Consider the following 27409-nt stretch of genomic DNA (forward strand, 5'->3'; position numbering starts at 1 on the left):
AGCTTTGCAAGCATGAGATTCTGTCTCCAAAACCAACCAATCAACCAACCTGTTTCTTTCCCATTATTCATGAACAAGCGGGTCTTTTCTTTTTTTTCCCTGACCTGCTAATGTAATTTGGTTTTTACTGTGGTTACGTTAAGGAATGCAGGCTGGCTCCTTGAAAGGACAAGTCAGTGGGAACTGTAACACCGCCTCGACCATGCTGTGGCAGGAAAAGGCAGAGGAGAAGCTCCTCCGAGAGCTGTGAGCACACGCCAGCTTGCCTGGGTCCAGGAGACACACTGGCTCCAAGGACTTCAGACGGTGGTGACAGCCTAGAGCCTTGACAGCACGCAGGAGTTCGTGGCAATGCAGTCTGTACACACACAGCCCCCTGGATGTTTGGTCCTAGGCTCTTCCACTGGAGGAGGAGGACTTGACTGCTGGTGTACAGAGGGGACTTTGGTGGCTGGGGGCAGTGGAAGGGTGAGGACACACACGGTTACCCACTGGGCAGCTCACAGTTGGCTGGCAGATGACAGTAAGTGACCTAAAAGATCTGATCTACTTTACCTCTACTTTACATGGTCTCAAACAGCTAATTTTTAGAGTGCTTTTCTGCTCTTGTTTTTCCAGAGGGATAAAAATAACAAAACCAGCCATAAAACCAGATACCGTTGTATTTATCTTTTTAATGTGTAGCAATATACAATGAGAAGGCAATCGGGGCAGTTCTCCTGGATCTCAGCAGAACATTTGCTCATGCACATTACCAGCTGTTTCTTCTCTAATTAGAAAGATCTGGAGTTGGCCACACTGCAGCTAGATATGATTACTGTTTAGTACCTAACAGTCTGTTTTAATCCATGCGTGAGCAGTTTTTTCCCCTGAATTAGTAGTGATGGATGGAGAAATTTTAAAAGGCCAGTATTCACTAATGATTACTTACCATTTGTTAAGTATATATGTTGCTGATGACAACGCAGTATGTAGGCTTGATTCTGAAATATTGCTATAGGCCAAAGATTTACAGAAGTGCTTTTATAGTCCTTATATAAGTAAATTACTTATGAATAATAAGAAAACTAACAGCATTATCTGGCATAAATATGAAAGCTCACCATCTGGTGTTTTTAAAATGAAAACCTTTGATGGTAATTACTTAGAATGTAACAAGAGTTTCCAAAATTTGGATTTTTGGCATGATTCTCTCTAGAAATTTAGCACTCACATAAGTAATTAAGACTATAAATCTTACACTGGTTTGATTATGAATGATGAATCATTGTCTCACAATTACAGCAGGAGAAGAGGCTGCCAAACATGTCCATTTATCGATATATGCTTACAGAGCACTGGTTTAGGGCAATCTTAAGTAAAGTGTTATAACAATGTAAAATGAGATTTCATTATTTGCTCTAGAAGCATAAATTATGATCATTGTTATTGTTTTCCTGGCGCCTGAAGATGGATTTGGGATAGGACATTTAACTGATGTAATCTAAGATTAAGTGGCAGAGCTCCCTTTGGAGCCTCTAGCCTGCGGAAATAGTCTAGCTGGAGTTATTAAAGTTCTTGTATGCTCAGAGCAAGATTTTTGCCCTTAGCGTAGCTCTCTGTATTTATTCTATGGAATGTGTAAAATAGGTTTTCAACATAATATAATGCACAACTTGATTAGAGGAAGAAGCAGCATCAAGTCCTTCAAAATCCTTGAACAAGAGTTTAGACACTGCTTCCTCCATTTGTTTGGGTTTGGTTTTTTTAGCATCTAAGTAGCTGAACAATGAATAGTCACTGAACCTGGGAAATCTTTCAAATTAAGCCTTTGTTATGTTTTGAAATCTTGTGCTAAAATCTGCACTAATTTTGGTTACATGTTCACTATAGTTTGGAATGTGGTTTGTTGCTTTTATCAAGCACAAATATAGTTGTCATGCCTTGAGACAGGCAACAAGACAAGGATTTCTACCTTTTAATGGAATTTTCATCAATGGCAGTTATTATTTCCATATTTTTAAGGGCAAGTTCATCAAAGTTTCCCTTAGGGTGATAATTTTTCCAGCAACAAGCACAATATTCTCCTTGTGGTTTCATAGTAATCCATGCAGCTGACAGCATCCAGTTTCACATGCAACAAATACAAGCAAGCAGCATGTACTCACCCACTTGCCCATGTTGGGATAGTCATGCTCTGGATCAAAAAGGTGTTGGTGCAGCTGGTATTCCCTGCTGAACTCTGCCGTGTCTGGGGTGTTTTCTAGACATCCATCATCAACTGCAAATGTATGTTAGAAAGCACTTAGAGCTTAGCAGATCTGAAACATACAATATGTGCCACATTTATCCGTAAACTACTTAACTGCAATTATGCAACTAAAAAAACCCAAAACCCAACATTTAAAGAACTGGATGAATCGGGTTTTTTGTTGTTGTTGTTGTTGTTTTGAAAATAGTTTTTCAGGATATATTTAAATTAAAAAAAATAAACAAAACACAATTGAATGAAACAAAACCATTTTTTCCCATGTTCTCCTCCTCCTTTTTGTTTTTCTTTTAAGTTAGTGATTTAGCTTAATACTACATAGAACCACATGTTATTCTGATTCAGAAGGGATCCTCTTTTCATTTTTTAATGCCCACATGAAGCTGTAGAAATTGCATAGGCAATTCTTTTGAAGCTCATGGTAAAATGATGCTGTAAGCAGACAGAATTTCCTGCACTGAGTAGTTCTTTATGGAACTCCATTTCTCATTTGCTACTTTGTTCAAAATGGCTGAAAAAAACATTTATGCGTAGTAAGTTAAACACACTGTGACAGAAGTTTTATGCTGAAGACATTTCTGCAGATTGGTAATTAAACTGAAGTGTCCATAAGCTTCCTCTAATCACAGACGATTTTGCAGACAATGGCACATCAAGGATAACACCCTTTTTAAAATCAGCTTATGGACTTTTTACTTTAATAAGTCATATTTAGATCAAACAAAGATTCAGCAACTTGAGTCCAGAGTAGCCCTTTGGATACAGGCTGCTCCTAGAGCTCCCTCTGCTTTGTCAGCATGGGGAGCTTGCAGTCCAAGTTCCTCCCAGACATACCCAAGGAGATCCTACCACCCGGGGCATGCTGCTGCGCATCCAAGCAGCCACATCTGCCAGAACACAGGCACTCCAGAGGACACACCTGCAGACTTTCTCTTCTGTCCCTGTGTGATCATCATATAAAAAGATTTGCAGCTGGACTAGCTTTTTCCCTTAGATGTGGAAAACAGTGAAGACTTGACTTAAAAATGAGTTGATTCAATTACCTGAGGAGGCTGTTCTAAGACAGACAGATCCTACTTTCTCTCTTTCCTCTTCAGAATAGGGAATAAACAAAGTTACCAATAGGAAACAGGGCATACTAGCTAAGTAACTCAGAAACCATTAAAGTTAGCTACAAGCTCTTAAGAACTATTTTGGTCTCAGCAGGAACAGGGTCATCTCGAAAGAGAAGCAGGTGACAACAGAAATGTGGTAGACTTTCACAGAATGTCTGTGTTTTTTGGGAGAAAACACAAAGGGCAGCCGGACTAAGTGTGCCCTCTGTGACTCCTAATCCAAAAGTCTTCAAGTTCAAGTGCTCCAGGTTTATGTATTCCTGCTGTGGAATGTACATATGTAGACAGTGACTAGAAAAATTGTCTTCCATTAAGCAAATCCACAGACCTGATTGAGGAAGAGCCTCTGATAATTTGTATGCATAATACAGTTTTAACAGTCACCACTTGAATTTCCATTTACGGCTCTGAAAAACATTTTACTCTAATCCTAGTAGATACTATCTTCACTCACAGCATACCTATGACAGAGCCGTTTATCTGAGTAGGCAGTACTTCCCTAAGAATTCCCCATGTTCCCATCTGACTGCATTAGCTTAGCTAACAACTTGTATTTCACCTGAGAAAGAAAAATTGAAGGGATTTTGAAAGGCATTTCTCTGGATGCCAGTTTTTTTATTTTATTTATCTAATCACTAACAGAAGTCTAGTGGGCAAGCACAGAAGGTAGGAAGTCTGAGAGACTTTCTGAGAGAGAGAGAAAGTCTGAGAGAGAGAGAAAACCTAAATCTATTATTTGCAACCTGTCAGGCAACATCTATATTGAACAAAATGGAAGATTAGATATTATTTCAGAAGAGATACAGTCATCAGGACCAAATAGGCTGTAACAGAAAACAGTAAGGGAGGACTACTTGAAATTTTGTAATATTTTTTAATGAAATGTAAAAACACTTTGCAAAACTTTGCATGACAAATATTTATTTTTTTATAAATTCTAAGCTAGTTGGAACATTTGTAGTAAGAATACAGACAACTGTTCTGCATTATCTAAATAACATAAAAAAGAATAAACAGAAAATATTTGGAATAATCTCTTAGCTCAGAAAAAAAAAAAAAAAAAAAAAAGAAAGAGAGAAACAGAGTGCTTATACCTACTTCCATCTCCTAAGGTAGCCAAAGGGTGTTTTACTACTACTTTCAGTACTGGAGATCACTCCTTGGCTCCAACAACAGGAAAAAGATCACTTCTCTCAGAGTATGTCTTTATCAAGCACACGCAGTACTGCTTTAGAGGTCCTCAGCCACAAACTGGGGGAGGTACCAGGTGTGCAGGTACCATCCGGCTCCGGCACACCCTGGCTGCCCTGCTTCTCTGCCTGAGGGAGCCTGCGTGCAATGAGCTAGGGTATGTCCATGCAGTTCTCCAGTTCTTGGCATGGATGCACCCTCAGTGAGCTATAAAGCCATGTGGATTGAAGCCAATGTATCTTAAATATTGACTCATGGTCTGGGTTGGAGATCAGGGCAGACAGTTTCATTCTTCTTGGCACAATGAAAGTCTCTAAAATAAGGGTAAATCTCATCTGTACAGAATGATAACTTTTTCAGAGGTCAACCTAAAAATGAACTCCCTCAGGAACAAGATGCTATCATAAATCTCACCATCTTCCACTCTGAGGTCAAGCTGATTTCTTCCACTTCACCTTCTCTAGCAGTCATAATGAAATACAGAAGGTGCACATATTAAAATAAAAATAAATAAATTTTAAAATCACATCTAAACCAACTGATTGCTCAAAAGTTCTGCTTCCGTGATACAGAATGAAAGAGATCACCCATTGCTGATCAAGTGTTGTACTGCCGAGTCTGGCACTGAAAGACTCAGTAGTAGCATAAAGACAGAGGTGCAAATGCTACAGCAGAATTACCTGTTTTCCCAATAGGACAGGGATTTGGAGGGTCAGGATAGCCTTGATCTTCACTGAAATCCTTTGGTACATTATCTCCTGTCAGCTCAGCCACAATGTTTGGTATGTTGCCATAAGGACCCAAGTGCTGAAGACCCTCATGTGCACCACCTGCCAAAGACAATTCACACACACTGTTTCATTCAAGATCAAAGTATAAGTGCTTCAGTTTCTTTGACTAATCCAGACTTAGATATAAAATACATACAATTGTTATAGAGACAGATCCAAGTTTAGATTTCAAAAGTCTCTTTTAGAAATATAACTCTGTGATCTAAAACAACTTAAGTAATAAAAAATGAAACTAGGAAACAAAAGCAGACACTATTGTTAGACTTGGGGTTTTTTTTGCTTAACTATCTAAGTAAGAAAATGTAAAGAAAAAGAAGCTTGAGACAGTAATGGGACTTAATACACTTATAGCACCGATATTGTTCATTGTAGCAACTAGTAATTGAAGAAGATATGGCATGACAGCATCGTGGCAAGAAGACAAAGCTAATGACACTGTAGAAAGAAATAAAACTATTTGCACAGCCTAGAAACACATTAATAAATTCAGGCATGAGAGGACCCAAGATATCACCACACATTTGGTTGTATACAACTGGTTGTATACAGCTTTCTATATGACTCTATAATATTTATCTGCTCCAGATATTTTCTGCATGAATTACTGGCCAAATGCATATACAGGCAAAAACCCAACTACTTGAGGAGCTTTCTAAATATAACTACAGTATTCTTTTGAATTTCAGACAAATAAAAATTTAATTTCAAGCACGCTCTTCTTCTCTGCCATAAGACAGCCACTACATATACTGCAGCAACAGCTAATGTAGTTATTGACTGCTCAGCCACTTGCATGACAGCAGGGCAAAAATTTTTTTCAAACCTTATGTAATGAGTGATAACAACATCCAGTCAATATATAAATTTCATTAACAATGAATGAGAGGAACAGGAATTTGAATAATGGATATATGTGAGTTAAAGAGTGAATGCTCACCAAATTATCTCCAAATAGTTATATTTTCTACTTCTTGAGTTTTTACAGACCCAAAAGATTGGAATAAATCTTCTGAACATGGAAGCTGCTCCAAAAGAATCATTCAGGTACTCCTGTTCCAATTTATAAACCAATACTACCAGTGTAACTTGCATCTTTTATACAGCTAGGCATTGTAAGCTAACATAATCACTTTCAAAAATTGCTAATATAAGGCAATCTCGATACATTTTGTGTTAATTTCCATACTCAGAAGTGGCAGTTGGGTCAAATTGCCTATACTTTGCAAATAATCAACTGGAAGTGGGCATTATTGTTCCAGAAGCAAGTTAGCCTATAACCAATCAATTTGATCTATAAATCAATTGATCTATAAAATCAATTTTATTTCTATGATGGACTCACAGCTAATAAAAATGCTCTTTTTCCCCTTCTATACAGGTTCTTTAGTCTGCAATGCAATGCTGAAGAAAAAGTTTACAGATATGTAACAAACATAGAAGTAGTCCTATCAAGACTTAGCATCTGCATTACATAGGGTTTGCCTTTGTAGCTGACCATGAGACCTAGTACTAAAGCCAGAATATAGTTATATATCCTATGAGCTAGATTTTACATTTACACTCCAGTGTCAGCACAAAGATGATGCTTCTAAAAACTGTATGGATTCACAATAATGCTATGGTGATGAGGTTAAAAATGTGTAACATACATTTAAGCTAAAGTCATTTCATCTAACATTTAATGTATGGTACAAAATATTTCTTTTGTACCGAGCTCGTTCACACGAAGATTGATTGCATATATGTACTTAAAAGCATCAGGTTGTGATTCTACTGTAAACTACAGAACCACATAATCAATACATGTTTGAACATCTTGTATACAATGTGGTTCACTATGGGACAATCCATCAGATAGAAGCATATCTACGCCTGCATGTGGTGCAGACCTCTTGGCACCAAAGCTCCATCCATAAAGAAAACAGAAGTACTTAGCAGGCTCCAGTGTGCTATATATACATGTAAGTTTAAACTGACTGCCAAGAATTCCCTTGACTGAGTACAAAACAATCTTTTTATATTAATATAAAGGATTGGTTCCTTAGGTATAAATGTTCAGGATCATCTAAGTGTGTTTCCTTTCTTTCCAAAAGAGCTGGAGACAATAGCACCTGCTCTGGTGCCATAACTTAGTACAGTTGAGTGATTTAATACCATTAGCAAAGCTCATCTCTTATAAATTCTGACAAATAGTGCACTCAGTAAAGACTGCAATAATAAAAACGAAGTGCTATTAATATACCAAATAGGGATATTATGTACAGTAATTCACAAGCTGCATTAGTTTTGGTATTGCATTTTTACCGATTTGAAGAAACGTAAGTATTAAATACACTAAATTCACTTGTGCCCTGTGATAGGACAAGGGGCAATGGATACAAACTCGAGCACAGGAAGTTCCTCCTCAACATGAGGAAGAACTTCTTTACTGTGAGGGTTACAGAGCACTGGAACAGACTCCCCAGAGAGGTTGTGGAGTCTCTTTCTCTGGAGACATTCAAGACCTGTCTGGATGCCTTTCTGAGTGATCTGCTCTAGCTGGTGTTTGTTCTTTTGTTTTGTTTTTTTTTCTTTGGTCCTGCTCTGGCAATGGTATTGGACTTAATGATCTTTGGAGGTCCCTTCCAACCCCTAATATTCTGTGATTCTGTATGGAAGAAATACACTGCAGCTACGAAGTCAAAATAGTGATACAAACATACACAGTCATCTCCAAAAATAACACAAGATGTGTCTATTGAACCCAGAGCAAACCTTGAGGCAGAGACTGAAAGAAAAACACAACTAAATACTCAGGAGCTTTTTGTCATTCCTTATCCAAGAGAAGCGTGAGAGACAGCAGTGTTAAATTATTTGAACCTGGACTAGCAAAAATCCAGAATAGTACATAGGACAGTCCTGTATTGAAAGGGTAGTCTAGGTAAATCATAGGTTTTCTCATCTCTGCTTATTTCTTGTATGAACCTACTAGCAAAAAACCCAAAACAAAACCCTGAACAATCAGCTCCTTTCATGTGCAGGATTTCTCTGTGTGTATGTGGTTATATTTCACTCCTAAAGGATAAACTAGGGGCTTAGGTCTTTTGGATTGAGATATATACATGTATGTAGCCATCTTCTGCCACTGGTCTCAAATTGTTGCAGTGGAAAAAAAAAAAAAAAAGAACAATAACTCTCCTCCTTCATATAGTTCTGGAAAAGTCTTTAGTCATTTCAGCAACTGCAGCTATTATCTCAATTAGAGACACTTTGAATGCCTACAGATTTAAAGTGCACACATTTTAGCTCAATTCTATGTAGAAGCTATACTGTCTTTATGGGTGGGAAAACAACATAACCACTCAGCATTTTGAGAAAAAAAATTATAAAAGAGGGAGGAAAAGAAAAACACAAAGAGCAACTAGTTTCCTGACAGTTTTGAGTATTTCCTCTGATATAATACATCAATGGAAATGCTGTTAGTCCACTGAATTTCTAGGTGTTGCTACCCCTCCATTGGTAGCAAAAAGCACAACTGAAACAAATCTGCTCTCTGAAGCAATCCTCTATACCAAACACAGACAGCGCGGCCCCCAGAAGAGTCATTTTAAGAAAGACAGCAAGAGTGGAGTTTCAAAAATGTAAAATGATTTTCAAATATTAATGCAAATAATGGGCAAATTTGCCTTTCAGTCTGATTAGAACAGTTTCCCGGGCCAAGGTGTACATGGGGTTATCGCATTTACAAAGTCAGAAAAGAAGTAGCTTAGCCAAGCTTAGCAAAGAGATACAAGATAAAACAGATCATGAATGTGAGTTGTGAGTAAATAAATCCCAGATCCTAAATTAAATCCCTTTATTACAGAGTTGTGCTAGCTGCCTTGGCTTTCATATTTTTGCTCTTAAACATCATGAAGCAGATTCTTAAAGTGTCCAAGCCCTTCCCAGAGGAATACTCCCCTTGAGTCATTTTCCCTGTGCATCTTCAGCTACCTTCATCCCGGTTGCTGAGATTAAGATCAGGAAAAGAAGGCATTGAAAAACATATAAATTACCACATTTTCTCTCTTCCATAGAAGCTGCTAAATAAGAGAATAGGGAAAGAGGAAGAGCATGGGAGAACCAAGAATGGAAAAATGCAGACCCAGTCAATGTCCTTAACCACTCAAAAGCATGCCTCAGGAAACCCTGAACAACTACAGCTATACGTACTCAAGCATCTCAGATGCCACAGTCAGCTTGTGTTCTCTGTAATGACACAAAGTTTCTTAAAACTATAAAGATTAATTTTCTTTTTCTCCACAGAGGGACAAATTCCCTTCTATGTGTTTCTTAAAACTATAAAGATTAATTTTCTTTTTCTCCACAGAGGGACAAATTCCCTTCTATGTGTTTTTTACAGCCTTAAGCACACACATCACACGATTACTGAACTTGCTGTCAGTGAATCATTCAAATTTTATCCCATATTTGAATTACAAACAGTAGAAATATTTAAGATATGAAATGTGTTTATTGTGAAATGGTTAGGACCAAAGTAATGCCCATGCCTCTCACAATAAATTAATAACATTAGCTTATATGCAATTATTATTCATCATTCAGATTGCACATACAATAAAAAAAATTCAACAGCTCATTTGCTTACAGAGCACAAAGCAATCTCTTATGCCTCCCTTGTTTGAACAGTCCTCTAATGGACTATATTTACTTGCTCTTCAGTTAAGCAGAAAGCTCTTGCACTTCACCATGTGGATAGGCTCATCCTTTTTGCAAAGTCCACCCTACAGCAAGCAGCCACAGGCATTCTCCACCCCACTGCCTTCAAGCTACCCTGCACCAGCAGAGCAAAGGGAAAGCACGTCCAGCAAACAGAATCCACCTGGACCTGCTCAGGCATTACCTTGCTAACAATCACATGTGCAATGCATGGCTTTATGGAACAGGGCAACAAAAGGAAGCAGGTGACCTACCTTATCGCATGAGGGATGGGACACTTCTGCAATCCTATAAATGTGAATGTGCCAATGAAAGACCAGAGCACTTTATTCATTAGCATTGACACTGGCTGCATAAGAAGTTCAAATGCTCCATAAACATCAACAAACTCGTAGAAAAATACCCCTTTCACTCCTGAAATGTGAAGCTTGGAAACAACAGAATTGTCCAGAATGGGACTAAACCTTCTATTTACTGCTCCACTGAACTTCACAAAGTTTTCATATTACTCTTCCATTTATAGTCACTTCAATTCTCTTTTTCATGCAGTTGGCTCAAAGTTCCAGCTGGTTCTTTAACAGAGGTGTTTAAAAGCTTTGCACACCTGTCTCACAACTGCCACTGATGTAGGTTTCTAACTCCCCAAATGACCTCATCATGAACAGTGCCAGTACGGGGCAACAAGGATCCCAAGCTTCTGCTTTGCTGAGTAGGTATAACCTCACAGCTCTAGAAGCAAAGGCCTTCCTATCCAAAACTTCTGACAACATGGCCCGAGTCAAGATGAGGTTTCTTTCACACTTGAGTAAAAGTGTTGGCACACAATGAAGATGCAGGAGAGAAGTGAGATGATGAAGAGCCCTGCCAGGTAAGATCAGACCCAGTGCTGCTCTTTGGCACTGCAAGAGGGACTCAAGCCAGCTAACCTCCTGTACTAAAGCATCTTAAGGGGAGAAAGCAGCTTCTTCCTCCCTCCTGTTCTGCAGCTGAGAACATTCCTCTTCTCATTCATCCCTGCAGCAGCACACACTGGGAAGCACAGAGAGAATAGCTCTGGAAACCTCCAGAATGTGCCAGAGATCTTATCTCCTGCACACTACAACATAATCAAGAAAAGCAAGACTCTCTTCTTTGTCTAGACTTCTAAAATATCTTTTCAAAGAACCAAATAAATTTTAAAAGTTTTTGTTACTGCAAGTTACTGTAAAATTCAGATGGGAGCAGGGGAAGTGCACACGAGTTTAACAGCAATTACAAAAAGGGATAAATCCTAAAAAATGTGCGCAAGGATTTTTATCTTCTGCATTTGAAAGATGCAGGGAAAATGTCTTAGAAAATCAGGAGCTCATCTTAATTTGGCTGATCTTCACTGGCAGATTTTAAAATACTTATGGATCATTGCTAGATAGAATTTTACAGTTTCATATTAAATTTCTGTCTACCATCTGCCAACACTAGAAAACAGAAGTACTACAAAGCACCACACAACACAGAAGATATCATATTCCCCCTCCTCCTCAAGTTTCTTACCTCTCCTATTGGATTATTTTCCTCTAGTAACATGTGCAAAAAAACCCAGTTGTGGATACAAATCCCATTCTAATGTATTGGTTACCTTTAGGTAATGAGAATCTAATTAATTCAAAATCCCTACAGACCTGCCACTCTTCTTCCCTGAAAAAGTCCCATCTCAAACTGCTTTCTCTTTTGCTGGCATCTTTTAAAGATGACTTTATGAATAGCAGCAGTAGTCTTATACCACGTAAGAGTGGTTAGCGTGTGGTTTAAAGAGCTGGAGTAATTTTATCTTCTTGGTTCCTCGGAAGAGGGACATGACACCTGCACTCCTTCCTGCAGCCACAAGGACTGCTATATGCACGTCATTTCAAAAAAAGGTTCAAAGTCTCAAACCTAAATAGGTCTCTAGCCACACATGCAAATAACAAAGAACTAGAGAGAAACAGGGATTAATACACTTTTCTTCTTGCATTCCCTGTTGGCTGACTTTTCTGATGAGTTTTGTGAATTCTCCCTGCCTCTCCTCAGCCACACTGAGGAGACAAGAATTGTGCCTGCACACCTCCTGCAGCACTAGGCATGGAGGAAGGGCACTTCCTCAAATTCAGAAATGGCAGAGCCCATGGTGGTAACACCCACAGCCTTTGCAGGATCTTGCCCTTGCTCTTCAAGAGGGAAGTTTGTCAAACACATCAAGGTAACGCAACACCACCTCCACATAGCAACACAAACATCAACTTTGCTTCCTTATTATTCACTGCTTGTCATGTCTTATAAATTCATAAGGAAACAAGAATATTACGGGGCACATTTTTAAACACTTGTGTTTAAAAAAGAATAAAGCAATACAACTTCATTATTTTCCTGTTTGTAGAGTTACAGGTATAATAGTTTTAAAAACAATTGCTTCACAGAGCTGTGCCATAGCACTTACTTGGATAAAGAAAATCCATCGTAAATCATTGCTGTCATTTTGGTGTCATTTGGCACTGTCATTAAATTTTAAATTCAGGAATTAACTTTCTAGTTTTCTTCTCTTAAGGCTTGCATCACTGCCTGATACTCAAATTCCAGTTATGTCTGACGGTACAATTTGGAGAATAAAATACAAATAAAATTATAGGTATTTTCAGTCAGAATCTAATACGAATCCAGATATCTGCCATATCAATGCATTTAAAAGTATAGCTTTAACATTTTAATTTTATGTTACAAATTTGGGAAGTCCATATTAAATTTTGAAATAATGTTTCCTAGGCTATTTCAGTAATTTGCAAAAACAAACCTCAAACAAACAAACAAACACAACAACTCTGAAAGCAGAGACTAGTAGAATGATGTTGGTGTGTGACTTTGCTTGTTAAATGTCAGGCTCATAATGCAGCCTTTGATTAAAGTCTTTCATGCTTCAGCAAAAGCAGTCCCAATGTGAATATAACTATATGTCTTAACTGCAGCAGGACTTTCTCTATAGTACAGATACAATAATGCGAATTCCCAATGATTGTGTGGTCTCTTTGCACTAAACTCACACTGCAAAGTAGCCCTGAAGCAGTAGAATTGGCTGCAGGAGGTCTAGCCCAGTCTAACAGCTTGCTGACAGCCCAGGGACTCCTGTACCACTACCCCAGATGCTGGCACAGGGGAGGTAAACTAGAGCAAAGAGAATGCAGCCACCACACTGCCATGTTTGCTGACTGCAGGTACCATACTGCTACGTGTCAATGCTTATTACTTCTCATCACCCAGAAAACTCAAAATACATTCAGGCATAAGTACAGCACATGTTGGCCCAAACGCCAGTGAGTGCCAATGTCATTCCTGCAGTGGTTTCATTGAATCAGTTATAAGTAAAAGTTTTGGCAACCTTCTAGTAAGACTTTACTGTCCTTGTAGAAAACAAGTGCCAGTCTCACAGGTATGTTACGGGACAGACAGCAAGCTAATCCAGCACCATCTGTCTTAGTTTTCTTATTAGGAAAATGTAAATAAAGTAGACATTATTAACATGCATGAGTAATCTGCATAGCTTTACAGACAGTAGGTTTCATGCAAAATGCTATTTGTATAGAGACTGTGCTGCCAAGTCATTTAATACCAGTTGTTAGTAGAAATATTAGCGTAATATTCCAGACTCTTTATTAACCACCTCAGTAAGGGAAACGGTAACTACCTTTTTCTAAAACAGTAAGCAAGTATTTACTTCCTTTTAAAATAATCAAATTAACCCCAGCCTTTTTTCAGTAGCTACGAGCAGTCTCTGTGGGAGAGTCAAAAGGCTCTCAAAGAGGCATCATATTTTCTTATTACTAAAAATGATCACGATTCAAGAGACATCATTTAACGTTGTTGCTGAGGTTGACAGCATTACATCCCTTTTGCAGACTTCAGACTCTCAAAGCTGTCAAGCCAGTACTTTTATTAACCATCATCTTGTTTGAAGTGCTTTTAAGAAATTAAAAAGAAACAACCAAATCAAACACAAACAAACCGCCTGAGAGGCCTTCTGCTGTAGTGAATCGAACAAGAGACAATAAAAAGGTAAGGAGATTATATTCACATTTCCCAATATGAAGTTAAGTGTTATAAAATGCTGGAGCTGAGCTACTGGTGCCCCCGTGTGTTTTAAGAGAGATTTTACTGTTCTCCTACGCATGGTGTAACAGTCATGAAATTTGCATTATACACATATTCCCTTCCCCTCTCCCCCCAGAGAAGCCCTTACATATTGACACAAACTTACGAGCATGCAAGGAAATAAAAAAAACCAAACCAACCCATGTGATCTCTTAATTAACAAACTCCCTGCCAGGCAGAAAACGTAACATCTATGTTTTGGAAATGTTTGAGATATTTATTTTATTCTTTTGTCCTCTATTAACATAGCTACAGCCCCTTTTTTGACTATAGAAAATTTGAATATAACCCAGTGGTGCTTGTAGAGTATTTTAGTAATAAACTTAAATAGTAACAACAGAAACACAGCTACTCATTAAAAATTCTGATTTTGCTTTTCTGTTTTTTCCTCTATTTTTACAGATACTGCTAAGTGACTCCAATATAGTTATCTGAAAAGACAAATTAACAATGACAGCAAATACTATTAGAGAAAGTAAAGTAGCTAATATGGGTTTATTAGTTTTAGGAATTGGGGAGTGTGCAGAAATAAAATCTATTAAGTGGTCAGCGAAAAACAGCTGCTCCTAAGGTAACACCTCAAGTGTTGAGAACATCCTCTCTTGACTCTGATCATGCAGGATCTGTTTGGCTTCTGCCATGCTGGCAGGCCACGCACCATCTGCCAGCTGCGGTACACAAATACAGCGAATCAGTCAGCAGATTCCCATTTTTGTGATGTATTTATTCCATAAACTCCTTCCACGGAGCCCTAGCAGAGGAGAAGAGCTCTTGGTCTGTGGGCTGGGGATGGAGGAGCCATCCTCCCCAGGCAGCTCACGTTGTCACCAGCAGAGAAAAGCCACTGCATTCACAGGCCTCTGGACCACTAAGCTCTCCTTGGATCACACACAGCTTGAACTTCACAGTAATTTATTGGTAGGTCAAACCCTTTATCAGGCATTTTGTAGACTACTCCAATTTTAGCAGCTCGACCTGAGATAACAGGTAACTCGACAAATACAAAAGGACAGAGAAGAAAAAACAAGAAGAAAAGGCAGTAACTTCTTTCCATTAAACAAGCTGTACCTTTTTTCCCATCCATCATCAAGAAAACTATCTGGTCACTCAGGAAAGAGAACATATGCTGATAAATGTATTTTTTTTAAAAGTGTCCACCTTTTAGTTGTCTTTGGTACACAGCAAGTTTGTGACTTTACTGATGACAACAAAGTCAGCCTTAAGCCTACTTTAGGGCTAAGGGGATGACTATGCTTAGTTCCTTGCAACACATTCACCCTCTGTTTTTTAGCATTTTAAAGTCAAAATATGATTATTATCACCAGAAAAAATGCAGATAGCAGAGACGGAAAATGGGTGTAATTAGGAAATCTGCTCATGAGCTAACAGGAATAGTATTTTTGTTATGTATGAAATTATTAAGCTCTCATTCAGCTAGAAAAAGGTTATTATAATAACTACTCCAAATTGCAAACATTTCATCATAATACAGCCTCTAGTATAAACTTGTCTGTATTATTGTAGCCTAAATCTGTTTCCAAATTCCAAAGCCACAGAAGTTAATTTTTCCTGACAGCACCTCACTTGTAAGTGTACATATATAATGGGTGAAATCTTGGCCTTTTGAAAAATCAATGGTACTTCTGGAATTCTGGCTTGGCCGAAGCTGATGGCACCCACTGCTATCAACACTGATGCAGGTCTACACTGATGGGGCAATTTCAGACAAAAACACTTTGTTGAGTAAAACAATTTTCTGTAAGAATGAATTATTAGGCTCTGATTTATATCGCTTTTTATTCTGAGATGAAATATCTGGTCAAAATGAGAAACAGACAAGCTCCTGAAGAATTAGTGGGTGGATTATGAGGATGTCATGGAATAAACCACATTTTAATTGTCCACACTGGCCACTGCAACAACAGCTGGAAGTCAACACCCTTGCCAGCTTAGAATTTCTCATAGATAATATGATATTCATACCAAATTCTACTCTCCGCTATTTTCAGGCAAAAAATCCCCAATTAAGACAGTGCCTCAGGAGAGTAGTTAGTTAATTACCACCTTACCATGATGGTATTTAGCATGAAAACCTTATTTTGCTGTGACATATTCCAACTATTGTTAAACCTCTTTCTTCCTTTCCCCCCACTATTATCTTGAAGAGTCTCTGAAGTACATGCACACACAATTATTATCCATTGATAACAATGTAACTATGTTGTGGAAGGTCCATAGGTGAATCCTTCAGAATCTGAAACCTAGTACTGACGTCCTCTAAAAAACTCAACCATAAATTACTTGTTGTTCATACGGATTCCACTGGGATCATTAATCACAAGTCCTCCCTCAAACCTCCTTAATACTCCTGTCAGCTAACACCTGTGCTACAGGCACAGTTTTTTTTGCTTAAACTTTACAACCCATGACGCTGTTCCTTGTGCTGCTCAGTCCACCACTCTGCATGCTGGTCAAGAAGTATCTATGACACAAACAAGCTGTAAGAGCTCAGCAGCATCAGAAACATTCTTCTAGAAAGTCCTGCGGGTCTGTTCAGCTGAGCAGAGATTGGAGCTTCCTTTTCTGAGAAATATCTGTTTATAAATCATGTGATGGAATTTCACAAAATACATAAGATCCAAAAACTCTACACAAAACAACAACAACAAAATGCTCACAGGATCACAATACATTTACTGTATTGAGCATTTCATGTCATCTGCCCACAACAGGGCAACGTCTCATGGGAGTCCTTGTTCAAATACCTCCTGCCCTCATTCCTCCCAGAAGACAAGGTCCTTCCCTGAATCCAGTTCTTCTCCTGGTTTGTTTAGAAAACATCGCCTGACTGGAGCCACAGGGAGGTCAGGAATGCCAGTCTCCTGGCAATAATCAAGTAGTGGGCAGACTGTGGGGTAAATGGTAAAAGCTGCAGTTTTTTCAGGCAGATACCATCTGTGCAAGCATTATGTATGGGAATGTCTTACAGAACTAGATTGCTTTGAATAAATGTCTTACCATGGCATCTTAGCAGTTCTGCTTCCACAGCAGACACCTAATAGAAGGTCAAACCAATTCTGCAGCTCTTTCCACAAATTCCACAAAAATAAATATTAAAAGAGGGTAAAACAGAGCATTGTTAATTAATCAGTAACTCATATATTAAATTTATAAGATTTTCACAATGTAATAATGTCACGAGTCAATTCCCCACAAACAGTTAAAATCACAGGTAGAGAACGAAATGCAAGGTTTGTTGGATTAGCTGTCCTATCATTCATTGCCTATATTTAAAGATAAATCTCCTGGTGAAAAATTCTTGAATTATATTTACTTTTTTAAAAAGCAGTATGAGAATATGTTGTGTAGAATGACATAAAATAATGTTAATCTCGTAAATGGAACCAACCTTTTGAAAACACTTCCTTAAGTGGAAGTTTCTAATCAGACATTTTGAGAGACGTATCTGTCTATCTCATAGATAGACACATACCATCACAAGAAACCAAAGAAAGACCAAGTGATCACTACCTGAAAAACTTATTGCAAGACTATGAAAAACAATGTTTGATAGGAAGATTTTATTTACGTATCTATTTCGGCCCCTCACAAGGATTTTTAGCTTTTGCAGAAGTTTCTCATTAGGCTGTTAAATATCCACAGAAGACTTGAAAAAAAAAGTCATTTCATCTGATCAAGAGGGGAATGTTAAATATGACAAACTGGATTTCTCACCTTTCAGTTTCATTGTGCTATAGAAACAGAGGACATTTCTATTAAAAGAGAGAGAAAAAAAAGATTTGCCCAACTTGGCTCTTGCAGAAGACAGTATGGATGACTGGGAAAGCAGCACAAGAACCAAAAAAGCTTCAATACTTACAAAAAGAGATTATTAATCTTTTTTTTGCTAATACTGTAATTAAAAAGTAATGGCAAACAAGTTGAGATAAAATACGTCAGACATCCAAATTTGTTTATCTTTTCGTAACAGACTCAAACTCAATTTCTCTACTTAAAAAAAAACACCACCAAATCACCCCCCAAAAAAACCCCACCAACCCACAAACCCAAACAACCAGCCAAAACCCCCAAGTTTTGCAAGTAACCAAGCAAAAAACCCCAAACACTCAAGGATCAGAAACTTGTTATTCCCTATACTTCTACGTTTTGTGGGGTTTGTTTTTTCAAAAAATTGTTGAAGAAAGGGAGATGGAGAATAACATCACTCACTTCTACCAGTCTGCCCCAGATTCTCTACATGCAGACACTCATAAAAAAGGACAAAAGGGCACACACTAAATTTTACTCTTTAAACCTAAAGTCTATCATTTAAGTTTGCAGAAAAGCATGTGTCTATCAACACTTCTTTAGAAAATATATAAGCTTAGGTCTGCTATTATCTGGTAGAAATGCGTGTTCAATTTTAATCAAACTCTTTGGCTGGGATAGTATGTAGATTGGCATGGGGACTAAATAAAGGACACATTTATGAACTGTGAAGACTTGCTACACTGTGTCAAATTGGTTTAATTCTGAGAGACAAAAGGGTTGAGAGTTTTTGCTCTGTTTTGGTGTTTGCATAAAAACTCGAAGACAAGGAGTTGCATACCTTCAGCCTTTTGCAGTAATCGCAAAATAAAAGCTAGTTTATTACAATTCCAATAACAATACATTGCAACATTATCCTGATGCTCTAACTTTTGAGTGAGATATTTCAGATGGTTTACATAGCTATGAAAGACCGATTCCAAGCAAAACTTACTCACATAGAGATATCATAAGTACAGGCCAAAAAATGAAACTGAGCCCAGCGCATTAATCTCAGCAATGCAGCATTTAGGTGCTAGTTGTGAATGTGGGTAGGGGCAGGAAACTGTCCTGGACCCGATGCAGAGAGATGAGCACTCCGTGTTCCTTCCACTCCTACAACCAGAGCCCGGGCTCCCCTGCAGCCCTGCATGCTCTGGTACTAAGCTGGTCCCACAGGGCCACATAGCTTTCTGCAGCAAGTAGTGAGCACCCCCTGTGTAAGGTTTCTCTCTCTATCTCACATAACATTGCAAACATTTAATCTCTTCTGCTCTGCAAATGCTTAAAAAAATCCATGAGATTTGGGGTCTATAGATTTCATGTTTGTTTAATGTGAAATATGTATGTGATATATTTACACACACTCTTGGGGAAGCATTTAATAAGCCTGCTGTTTTGAGGTACTAGAGACTAGACAGCTCTAAGACTTCACTACTTTTTCTATAAAGCCCATACATTAAAAAACCCTACTACTTTTTCTGCCAATATCTTTACATTAAGGAAAGTAAAACACGGATTATGATTTCAAAACAAAGATGAAGGCAATAACATGGTGAAGAAGTCAATGACTTTAAGCTCAGGATATTCTGAATATATATGCAAAACAATAATTATTACCAAAGGATACTAATAAATTAATCAAAGGTCACAGCAGAAATTAGCTACCTTCAATACTTTGTGGACCAACAAGATTCATAGCCTGGTGCGCTGGATATTCTACCCGAGGCCTGGCAATGCCCAGTTGCTCCATAACCCCATGGAGGAGCCTCTGAATATCTGCTTCAGAAACCCTGTCAGGGGTCCTAGGGCTGTGGCTAAAAGCTGAAGCCAATCCAAACGCCAGCAGAACTATCATGTTACAAAACAAGGTAGCTGTCATTCTGGAAGCCACTTGTACCCTGTGAGAAAGAAAGGAATTTAGTTACAAATTATAGTGGAAAAAAAGTCCAGTACACATGCTGGAAATAACTCTTGATCTTACTAACTGCACATCACAGTTTGCTACAGCAGCTTCTAGGGCCAGCTGAAAATCTAGCCAGCTGAAAAATGTGGGGTGGAGGAAATAGGGTTCATTGGTTCTTCTCATATATAAATAAAAAAGTAGCAAATCACAGAAATCAATTTCCTAATTTGCATTTGCCCATAACATTTATCAACCAGTCACTGCAAACAAAATGGATTCACTGTTTTATTTAATAAGTTTCCCCTCCCCCTCATGCTTACTATTCTATTTTATAAAGCTAGAGGCTAAAAGCAAAGCTTTCTTCACCCAGGAAGTATTTTTCTAAGTTCTATTCTTGCACTGCCTGAAAAATTAATCTCTGCTGAAAGTCATGTGCAATGTATTTGTACCTTAAAACAACAGGCTTGCTACCTTGAAATATGTCCACTAAATGGCTGCACAGTGTAGTTTAACTAGGAAAAAACCCAAACCCAAGCACCACTTTACTGATCTCACTGAGAGCCTGAATTTTAATCATCACTCTTGTTTCTTAAAGCTCCTTTTCCCCTCACATCAGAGAACAATTAAAATGCCTCACTTCCAATCCCCTGAATAAACAAAAAAACCCTCAATTACCCATTGTCTTCCTTAAGACACACACACATCTGCCCGATTTCTCCACGCCAGACGTTTAAAGATGTCCCGCTGCCCCAGCCGCCCCACGCAAGGCACCTGAAACCGTCTTTGAGGCAAAAATGGCTGAAAAAACCAATGCTGGAAATATTCCCCGCTACGCCTGTGCGCGGCTCCACCACCTCGGCTTCCCCATGCTCCGCAGGAGAGAGCTGCTCGCCAGCGCAGCCCCCTTTTCTCTACTTGGAGAAAAGCCTGCTTTCTACAGAGCAGTCCCCGTTAGCAGGCAGAGGAGCAGGGCTGCCATTTCGCTGCCTGCACCGCCCCGCGCCTCTGCGCTGCTCCCCCGGGCAGCCGGACCCTCTCCCCCTCCACACCCCCGGGGCAGCTCCGCGCCCCACGGAGCCTCCCGTGGTGGGGCGGGACGGGGCCGGGCCGGGCCGGGCCTTCGCTTACCGGCCCCCATTGCCAGTCCCGGGAGCGCCGCACTCACCTCCAGCTCCCAGCGCGGATCTGCGGGTGCGGCAGCTCCGCGGCCGCGCATCCTCCGTGCGCAGCCACGGCCCTTTGCTCCCCTTCCCCCCGCAGCGGGGCCCCGCCGGCCTCCTTTTGGTACCTGCACGCCGGTGTGCCTGCTGCAGGGATTTGTCCGATTAAAAGGGCGACACAAAGCTTGGGGGGAGAAGGGATATTCGAGATCTCCCCTTTCAACTAAACACAATAACCTAAAAATAAACTGAATGTTGTTGATGGATTAACAGCTACAGCTGTAGACATGACGTATTCCTAGGATTGTGTCTTCCCGCTGTGTTTTCTCTCCACAGAATGTGATCAGCCGTTTACTTACAGAGTGATTGTATCACCAAACTGTGGGCTTACAAAGGAACAACACAGCAAAGATCTCTAAGCATGGGCAGGTGAAAGTCTTCGGGTCAAGCAAATCTACATACATGACCCGTAGCAGTGGTTAACAAAAAGACAACTACAGAAGGATCTTGCTAAATGAAGTCAGTCTATCATTTAATAGCACTTGGCAAAACAATAATTTCTAAAGGATACTTTATGTAACACATCTTCACTGCTACTGCTGAGAATGTGACATGTTCTATTTTAGGATACCTAGAGAAAAACTACACTTTCAAATGTAATTACTGTCTTTTTGCTGGTCTACAGTATATTATACATGTCTGTAACTTAAAGGATTAAGCAGTAGGGACCTCCATTGGGCGTCTAGTATTTCTAAGCTCTTCCTCCAGAACATGATCACCTTCATGTAAATGGAAGTCTGCATAAACTGTTCTGTAATATCTCTAAAAATGGAGCCTAAAACTTTCTTTGACAGTCTTCCTGGTGTTTAAGGGCTTGTCAGGTCCTTACAAAAATCTCCCTGACATTTAAGTCTATTGGTTCAAGACCAGCTTGCACTGACAATCAGAAATAGTTGACTGCTCCATCCATGACACATTGTCAAAGCTACATTAGCATTCAAAATATTTAGTACATATTAACAGAAAAAATCTCAAGTCTTGCTCTGTCAAACACGAACTGATGTGACAATGCACTATTACAGGAGTCAGATCTCATTTTCCTCACGTTACCCTTTTCTCCCTCTGTCCTATTTCTACCTCCTACCTCTTTGCATCAGCTATGACAGCTGACAGTTGCTTTCCTGAGCCTTATTTACCTCAGTGAAATGATAGAAAATATGCTGCTCTGGTGCCTACATTCAGCCTACTGAGGGATTTGTCATCACCAATGGAAGGCAGAGTGGGTGGGAGGATGTAGCTGAGAGCAGGGAGAAGCAGCTTCTTTTCTGGATGGTGGTGAACTGTTACATTGGCTCCTTTCGTGAAACTGAAGCTTCCAATAATTAACCACAACACCAAAAAATCCTGTTAAGATTCTCTCATGGACGCTTCCCTTGATAGATCTTAACAATAACGTAGCAAGAGTGAGGCAGTTGAGCGGGGCTGGTGCAGCAGGTTTCCTTCCACCGGATGACCAAGGTGAACCAATTCAGCTAGAAACGTGAGGGACGTGCAGGGAAAGGAGGGGAAAAGAACAGAAAAGCAAAACTATCCCTTTCATTAACAGATCACTCAAGGAGTTTAAAAGCCTACTCCAAATAAATTTTGTTGCAGCATGCCTTATGCTAATTAGGAGAATCATGAACATGTCCAAGATGAACAAAGAGGAGAGTCAGAACTGAATCATTTCTGACTTCAGTATTTTCAGACTTAGACATTTTTGATGTCCAGTTCGCAAATGACAACAGGCTCAGAAAAGGGACAAAACCAATGGTTTTATTAAAACCAGAAGTATCCAGTGCTTTCAGCTCTTACATTTTGCCAAGAAGCAATCTGCACATACAGAAAGCTAATGAACAGTTTAAAGTGTTTACTCTTAAATAGTTTTACAAATGATGACAGACAGTTTTAATTCCAAAAGATGTAAACATTTGCTTGTGCAAATCAACTTTCAACACACTATGGCTTCTTACATTCGTCTCTTGCAACATTATCATCATTTAAAACCTGCTTCTGCACCACCTAGTTAACACTATTCTATTGCTCTAAAATAAGTTAAGACCATCTTTTCATAGTAAGATAAAACATTTTACTGTTCACACCTGAAAATACTTGGTACCTATTGCAGAACACATTGCTAGGTTAAATTTTAAGACTTTTCACTTGAATAAACTGCACATTTATTTTCCACGTGTTCTAATAATACTCCAGTGTGTGTGTACCCATGCCAAAACAGAATTTGTGTACCTACTCAGTAAGGAAAATATGGTCCCAATTTACTCCAACAGAAAGAAAAAACATTGTCTCAGAAGAAACAGAGCTAGTCTAAGGTCCAACTTAAATATCAGAGTAGTGCTACAATACACTTAAAATTAAGTAAAGAAATTTAACTACCAATACTCAGCAACATTTTCTTTCAAGTCTGTTGGTTTTGTTTTAAATGTCTAACAATTTTTTTTTTTAAACTTGGTACTTAGACTAAGTACTGCCAGAATGGTTTTGGGAGATGCAGCATGTTTTTAGGAACTGAGGTCATTAAATATAAGATCTAATGCAAGTATTTGTAAAAAACAAGTTATTTTTGTTCTAGAAGTCAAATTCATTTGGATGAACTGACTAGCATTTTAAAAAGTTTCAGTAAATGAAGAAAAACTCAACATAAAACAAGCTGTTAATTGTACAAGTCATGGACTTGTATTATTAAAAAATAAATCAAAAATTACAAATATTCATAGAGCTAAAAATGTCATACAAATTTTGATTTCCCAAAGGTTAACCAAGTTACAATAAGCCCATTTAGCAATCATATGAGATCTTATAAGTCTACTGGTTTTGCAGCTGGTAGCAGTTTCACTTTAGATATTGGATTCTTTGGAGAACCTCTATAATGAACTCCTTTTCCTGGAGCACTACTTGTGATTGTAGATTTTTCTGGGGCAGCACCTGTAATATTTATATTTGCATTAACTTTTAAACTCGATTTCACTGTTTCATGATTAGTTAGATCTTCTAGAACAGACTTGGATGGATGAACAGTCACTTTCAGTTCATTGATTCCAGCAGTTCTAACAGAAGCATCAGGCTTGACCGATGGATTTAGCCGCCTGTGACACGATTTGGATGTTAAGTCTAGCTGTTCATGAGATATAGAAGCTTGGTTGTATGTTCTTTCACTCCTGAATGGCAAAGACATGGAATTCCTTGAGGCCTTTTCTGTGCAGGAGAATAGTGCAGAATCATAGCTCACAGATTTAACAAGTGGTGAACCAACATTACTTGCCTGAAGCAGCTGAGAGCTCACAGACGGTCTGTTAGCCTCCAGTAACGAATTAATCCTTCTTACCGACTGTCTAACTGGAGTACGCTGAAACTTAAGAGGCGGTTTAGTTTTGCTTGCAGAACTTTGATCATTTAAGGAAAGCTTGTTGAACCATTGTATGTGGTCGGAAACCTTTCCATGGTCAGAAACTGTTGACGTTTTAGTTGAAGTTTTACTAGAATTTTCAGCTTGCAAGCATTGGTTGCCAACTTCATTTTGCAATTTAGGCAACTTTGAAGTAGGAAGCTGTCCTGCCACACGAAGTTTAACAGTATCTTCTTCCAAATTACAGCATTTTACCACACAATTTTCTGCTGTTTGTGTGTGTGTTAACTCCATTTCCTCTTTTCTTCTAAGGGAATCTAATTTGTTTAAGCCATCTTTTGATGAACCATTCTGAACAGTCAGCTTGTCTTCTCTGGCTATTACCTGAGGCACAGGAAGTTCTGCTACATTTTTTATATCTGGTTTCTGGACCTGAAGTTCCATCTCAATAGAAGTTTTGAAATTTCCTTCCTCAAAACCTGTAATTTCATCTCTTTTTGATTGTTGTTTATCAGTTGCATCAGATTGATTAAACTGGTGCAACAGCTCTATGGATTTTGTATTTGCTAGACTTCCAGAAACTTCTTCAGCTACCAATTCTTTCTCTGGACTGAGCCCAGTCAGACACATATTTTCATTTGATGTTCCACCCACTACATCTGAGAAAGAAGATTTTGTATCACCTATCAAATTGTGAAGATTACTTCCAGATGCAGAGAAGGCTTGCTTAACTTTCAGTAATGTTTCTGCAGCTGAATTACTTTCCTCTTCACAAAGCAAAAGTTCTAAGCGGTTGTCTTGTTTGCTTACAGTTGTGCATTTGAATTCACCTGGAACAACCGATGGCTTTCCAAATATGAAAACAGGTTCTGAAGAACCAACTCCTCTTTTAGGGTCTCCTGGCAGAATTCCCTCATTGCTGCTGATTGCCTGGGAATCTGTAATAGTAGGACTACTCCATGACATTCGGCAAACTACTTTATCAAGACATTTTGGAGTTAGCAAGTTTTCTCCTGAGCTGCTCACGTTCTTTGAACCTTAAAATAAATATCAGCGTTTATGAGTTTTATTTATGAATGTTTATTGAGATTTTAATGATTATAAGCAAAATTCTTGCTAAAAACACAACCCTAAGCAGTACTGAATTTAAAGATGCCATTGTTCCCATAAGTTTCACAGATGTGAAAATAGGTTGTAATATTAAGAATTCAAGTAATATAACTTAATGTAACTTGCTTAACTAAGAAAAGAGAACTACTGAAGTACACTAGAAGCCTGTCCTAAAGCGATTTTTTTGCTCCAGGAGCCACTAACATTCAGCTAACTTTTGTTTTAATTAGAAGCACTTTTAAGCCAATTGCTTGTATAGTTTTATCCATAAAGTCACTTTTGCTTTATAAAAGCAAAACTTTTCCCCATCTAATATATTCTGTTAGATATTTACCTTTCTTGGGGAATTTTTCACTGACATATGGACTGAAGAGTACATCTCTTTTTGCACATTCAGTTCTGCTTTCCAATCCTTGTTGACTTGCAAGACGTCTTCCAATATTTTCAGATCTATTACCAACTGCACAGCCGGATACAATACTCTTGAACAAAACAAAGGTGTTAATTACTTTCATATAAATTTGTAATTTGGAATCTCCTCTTACAATTTGGATTGTAAGAGGAACCTCCAGGAAAAAGCTATGCACATCAATTATAGTAGCCTTTTCTTGGCCACACACTTCATCTTCCCTTGATTCTCTGTAGATCTAGGTAGGGAACAAGCCACCTGCAGTAATGCAGGTTTAACCGCACCCTGAACACAGTGATTCTGTGTGTAGGCTCTTCAAGATCAGAATTTCAGGAACTGAGAGACTTACTGATCACATGTGTTGTGGGTTGACACCAGCTGGCAGGTAAGTTCCCATCCCACCACCACACTCCCTCCAATCCCTAGCAGGATGAAGGAGAGAACTAGAAAGGCAAAGCGGAGTGGGGGGAAAAAAGAAAAAAAACCAACAATCCCAAAGTGATGCAAAAGCAATCACTCACAAGTGGACCGATGCCCATACAGCTCCCAAGCAGCAGCTACTTTGCAAAATCTCCCCTCATCCCAGTTTTATTGCCAAGCATAATATTATATGGCATAGAATATTTATTTGGTGAATTCAGGTCAGATGTCCCAGCTGTGTCCTCTCCCAGGCAAACCCAGTAGAAGCCGACTGGTTACTGTTATGAAAATAAACCTACAGCTTCTTGTACTTCATAGCAGGTCCGGTTATGCTGTGATCCCTCCATTACTAATAAGTCCTTCCTGCTACTGGAAAGCAGTGCCCCAGATTTAGGATTAACTTTTGCACAATAACAAGAAGACTGAGTTAGAAGCAGAACACTTACCATTTCTCTGTTGCTTTTCCCCAAACCAAATTTCAAGCGTAACGACCTACGAACCATTTCTTTTCGGCTAATCTTTGGAGAAAAACAACCTGTCTTTCCTGATTCAGCCCTGGCAGGAGATAGGAAGAAAAATATACATTAAAAAAAGCTCTTTTAGAGGGCAATAAAAACATTCTGATACCTATTTATGGTTATTTCCTCTAGTAATACTACTTCTATTGCCTTCTTGCCAACCTATTTTAATAGGTACTGGAGGCTACTATACCAGATCTTATTTTGTTTTGAGCCCCATTTTGCTACATGGGAAGATAGTGATTTTAAGATTACTATAAAATTGCAGTATGTTTTGAACACTAAAAAAGATAATTTAAAACAAATTATCTTTAGTTTTTGAGAGTCAAGGCAAATTACCTGTATATTTTTTTGTTTGCATGTCTTTTACTTCTTCTGTTCCCTGTACTAGACAGATGATTTTCACCAACAGTTGAAGGAGACAGCGAGATTTGTGATGACTCAAGAGACACACAAGGGCTTGCTTCAAACTGAACTA

General features: G+C 38.8%; 1 protein-coding gene across 8 annotated transcripts in view; it reads right to left on the reverse strand.

Annotated features, from left to right (window-relative positions):
* The window catches only part of LOC127385055 (neuroendocrine protein 7B2), a 44683-nt gene that overhangs the window by 8389 nt on the left and 8885 nt on the right, over window positions 1-27409 (reverse strand). For 5 of the 8 annotated variants that reach the window (XM_051620289.1, XM_051620288.1, XM_051620294.1 and 2 more), the window contains 4 exons: window positions 27271-27406; window positions 26860-26968; window positions 25919-26066; window positions 22866-25511 (listed from right to left, as the gene is read on the reverse strand). In XM_051620289.1, coding sequence (XP_051476249.1) covers window positions 23926-25511; window positions 25919-26066; window positions 26860-26968; window positions 27271-27406 — 1979 coding nt within the window. In that variant the 3' untranslated portion in view covers window positions 22866-23925. Of the gene's footprint in view, window positions 1-2147; window positions 2261-5234; window positions 5385-19673; window positions 19907-20586; window positions 20904-21076; window positions 25512-25918; window positions 26067-26859; window positions 26969-27270; window positions 27407-27409 lie in introns of those variants that run through there. The other 3 variants (XM_051620291.1, XM_051620296.1, XM_051620295.1) reach the window with 3 other exon arrangements.

The sequence above is a fragment of the Apus apus genome, chromosome 5 (assembly GCF_020740795.1).
Source record: "Apus apus isolate bApuApu2 chromosome 5, bApuApu2.pri.cur, whole genome shotgun sequence".
Classification (NCBI taxonomy): domain Eukaryota; kingdom Metazoa; phylum Chordata; class Aves; order Apodiformes; family Apodidae; genus Apus; species Apus apus.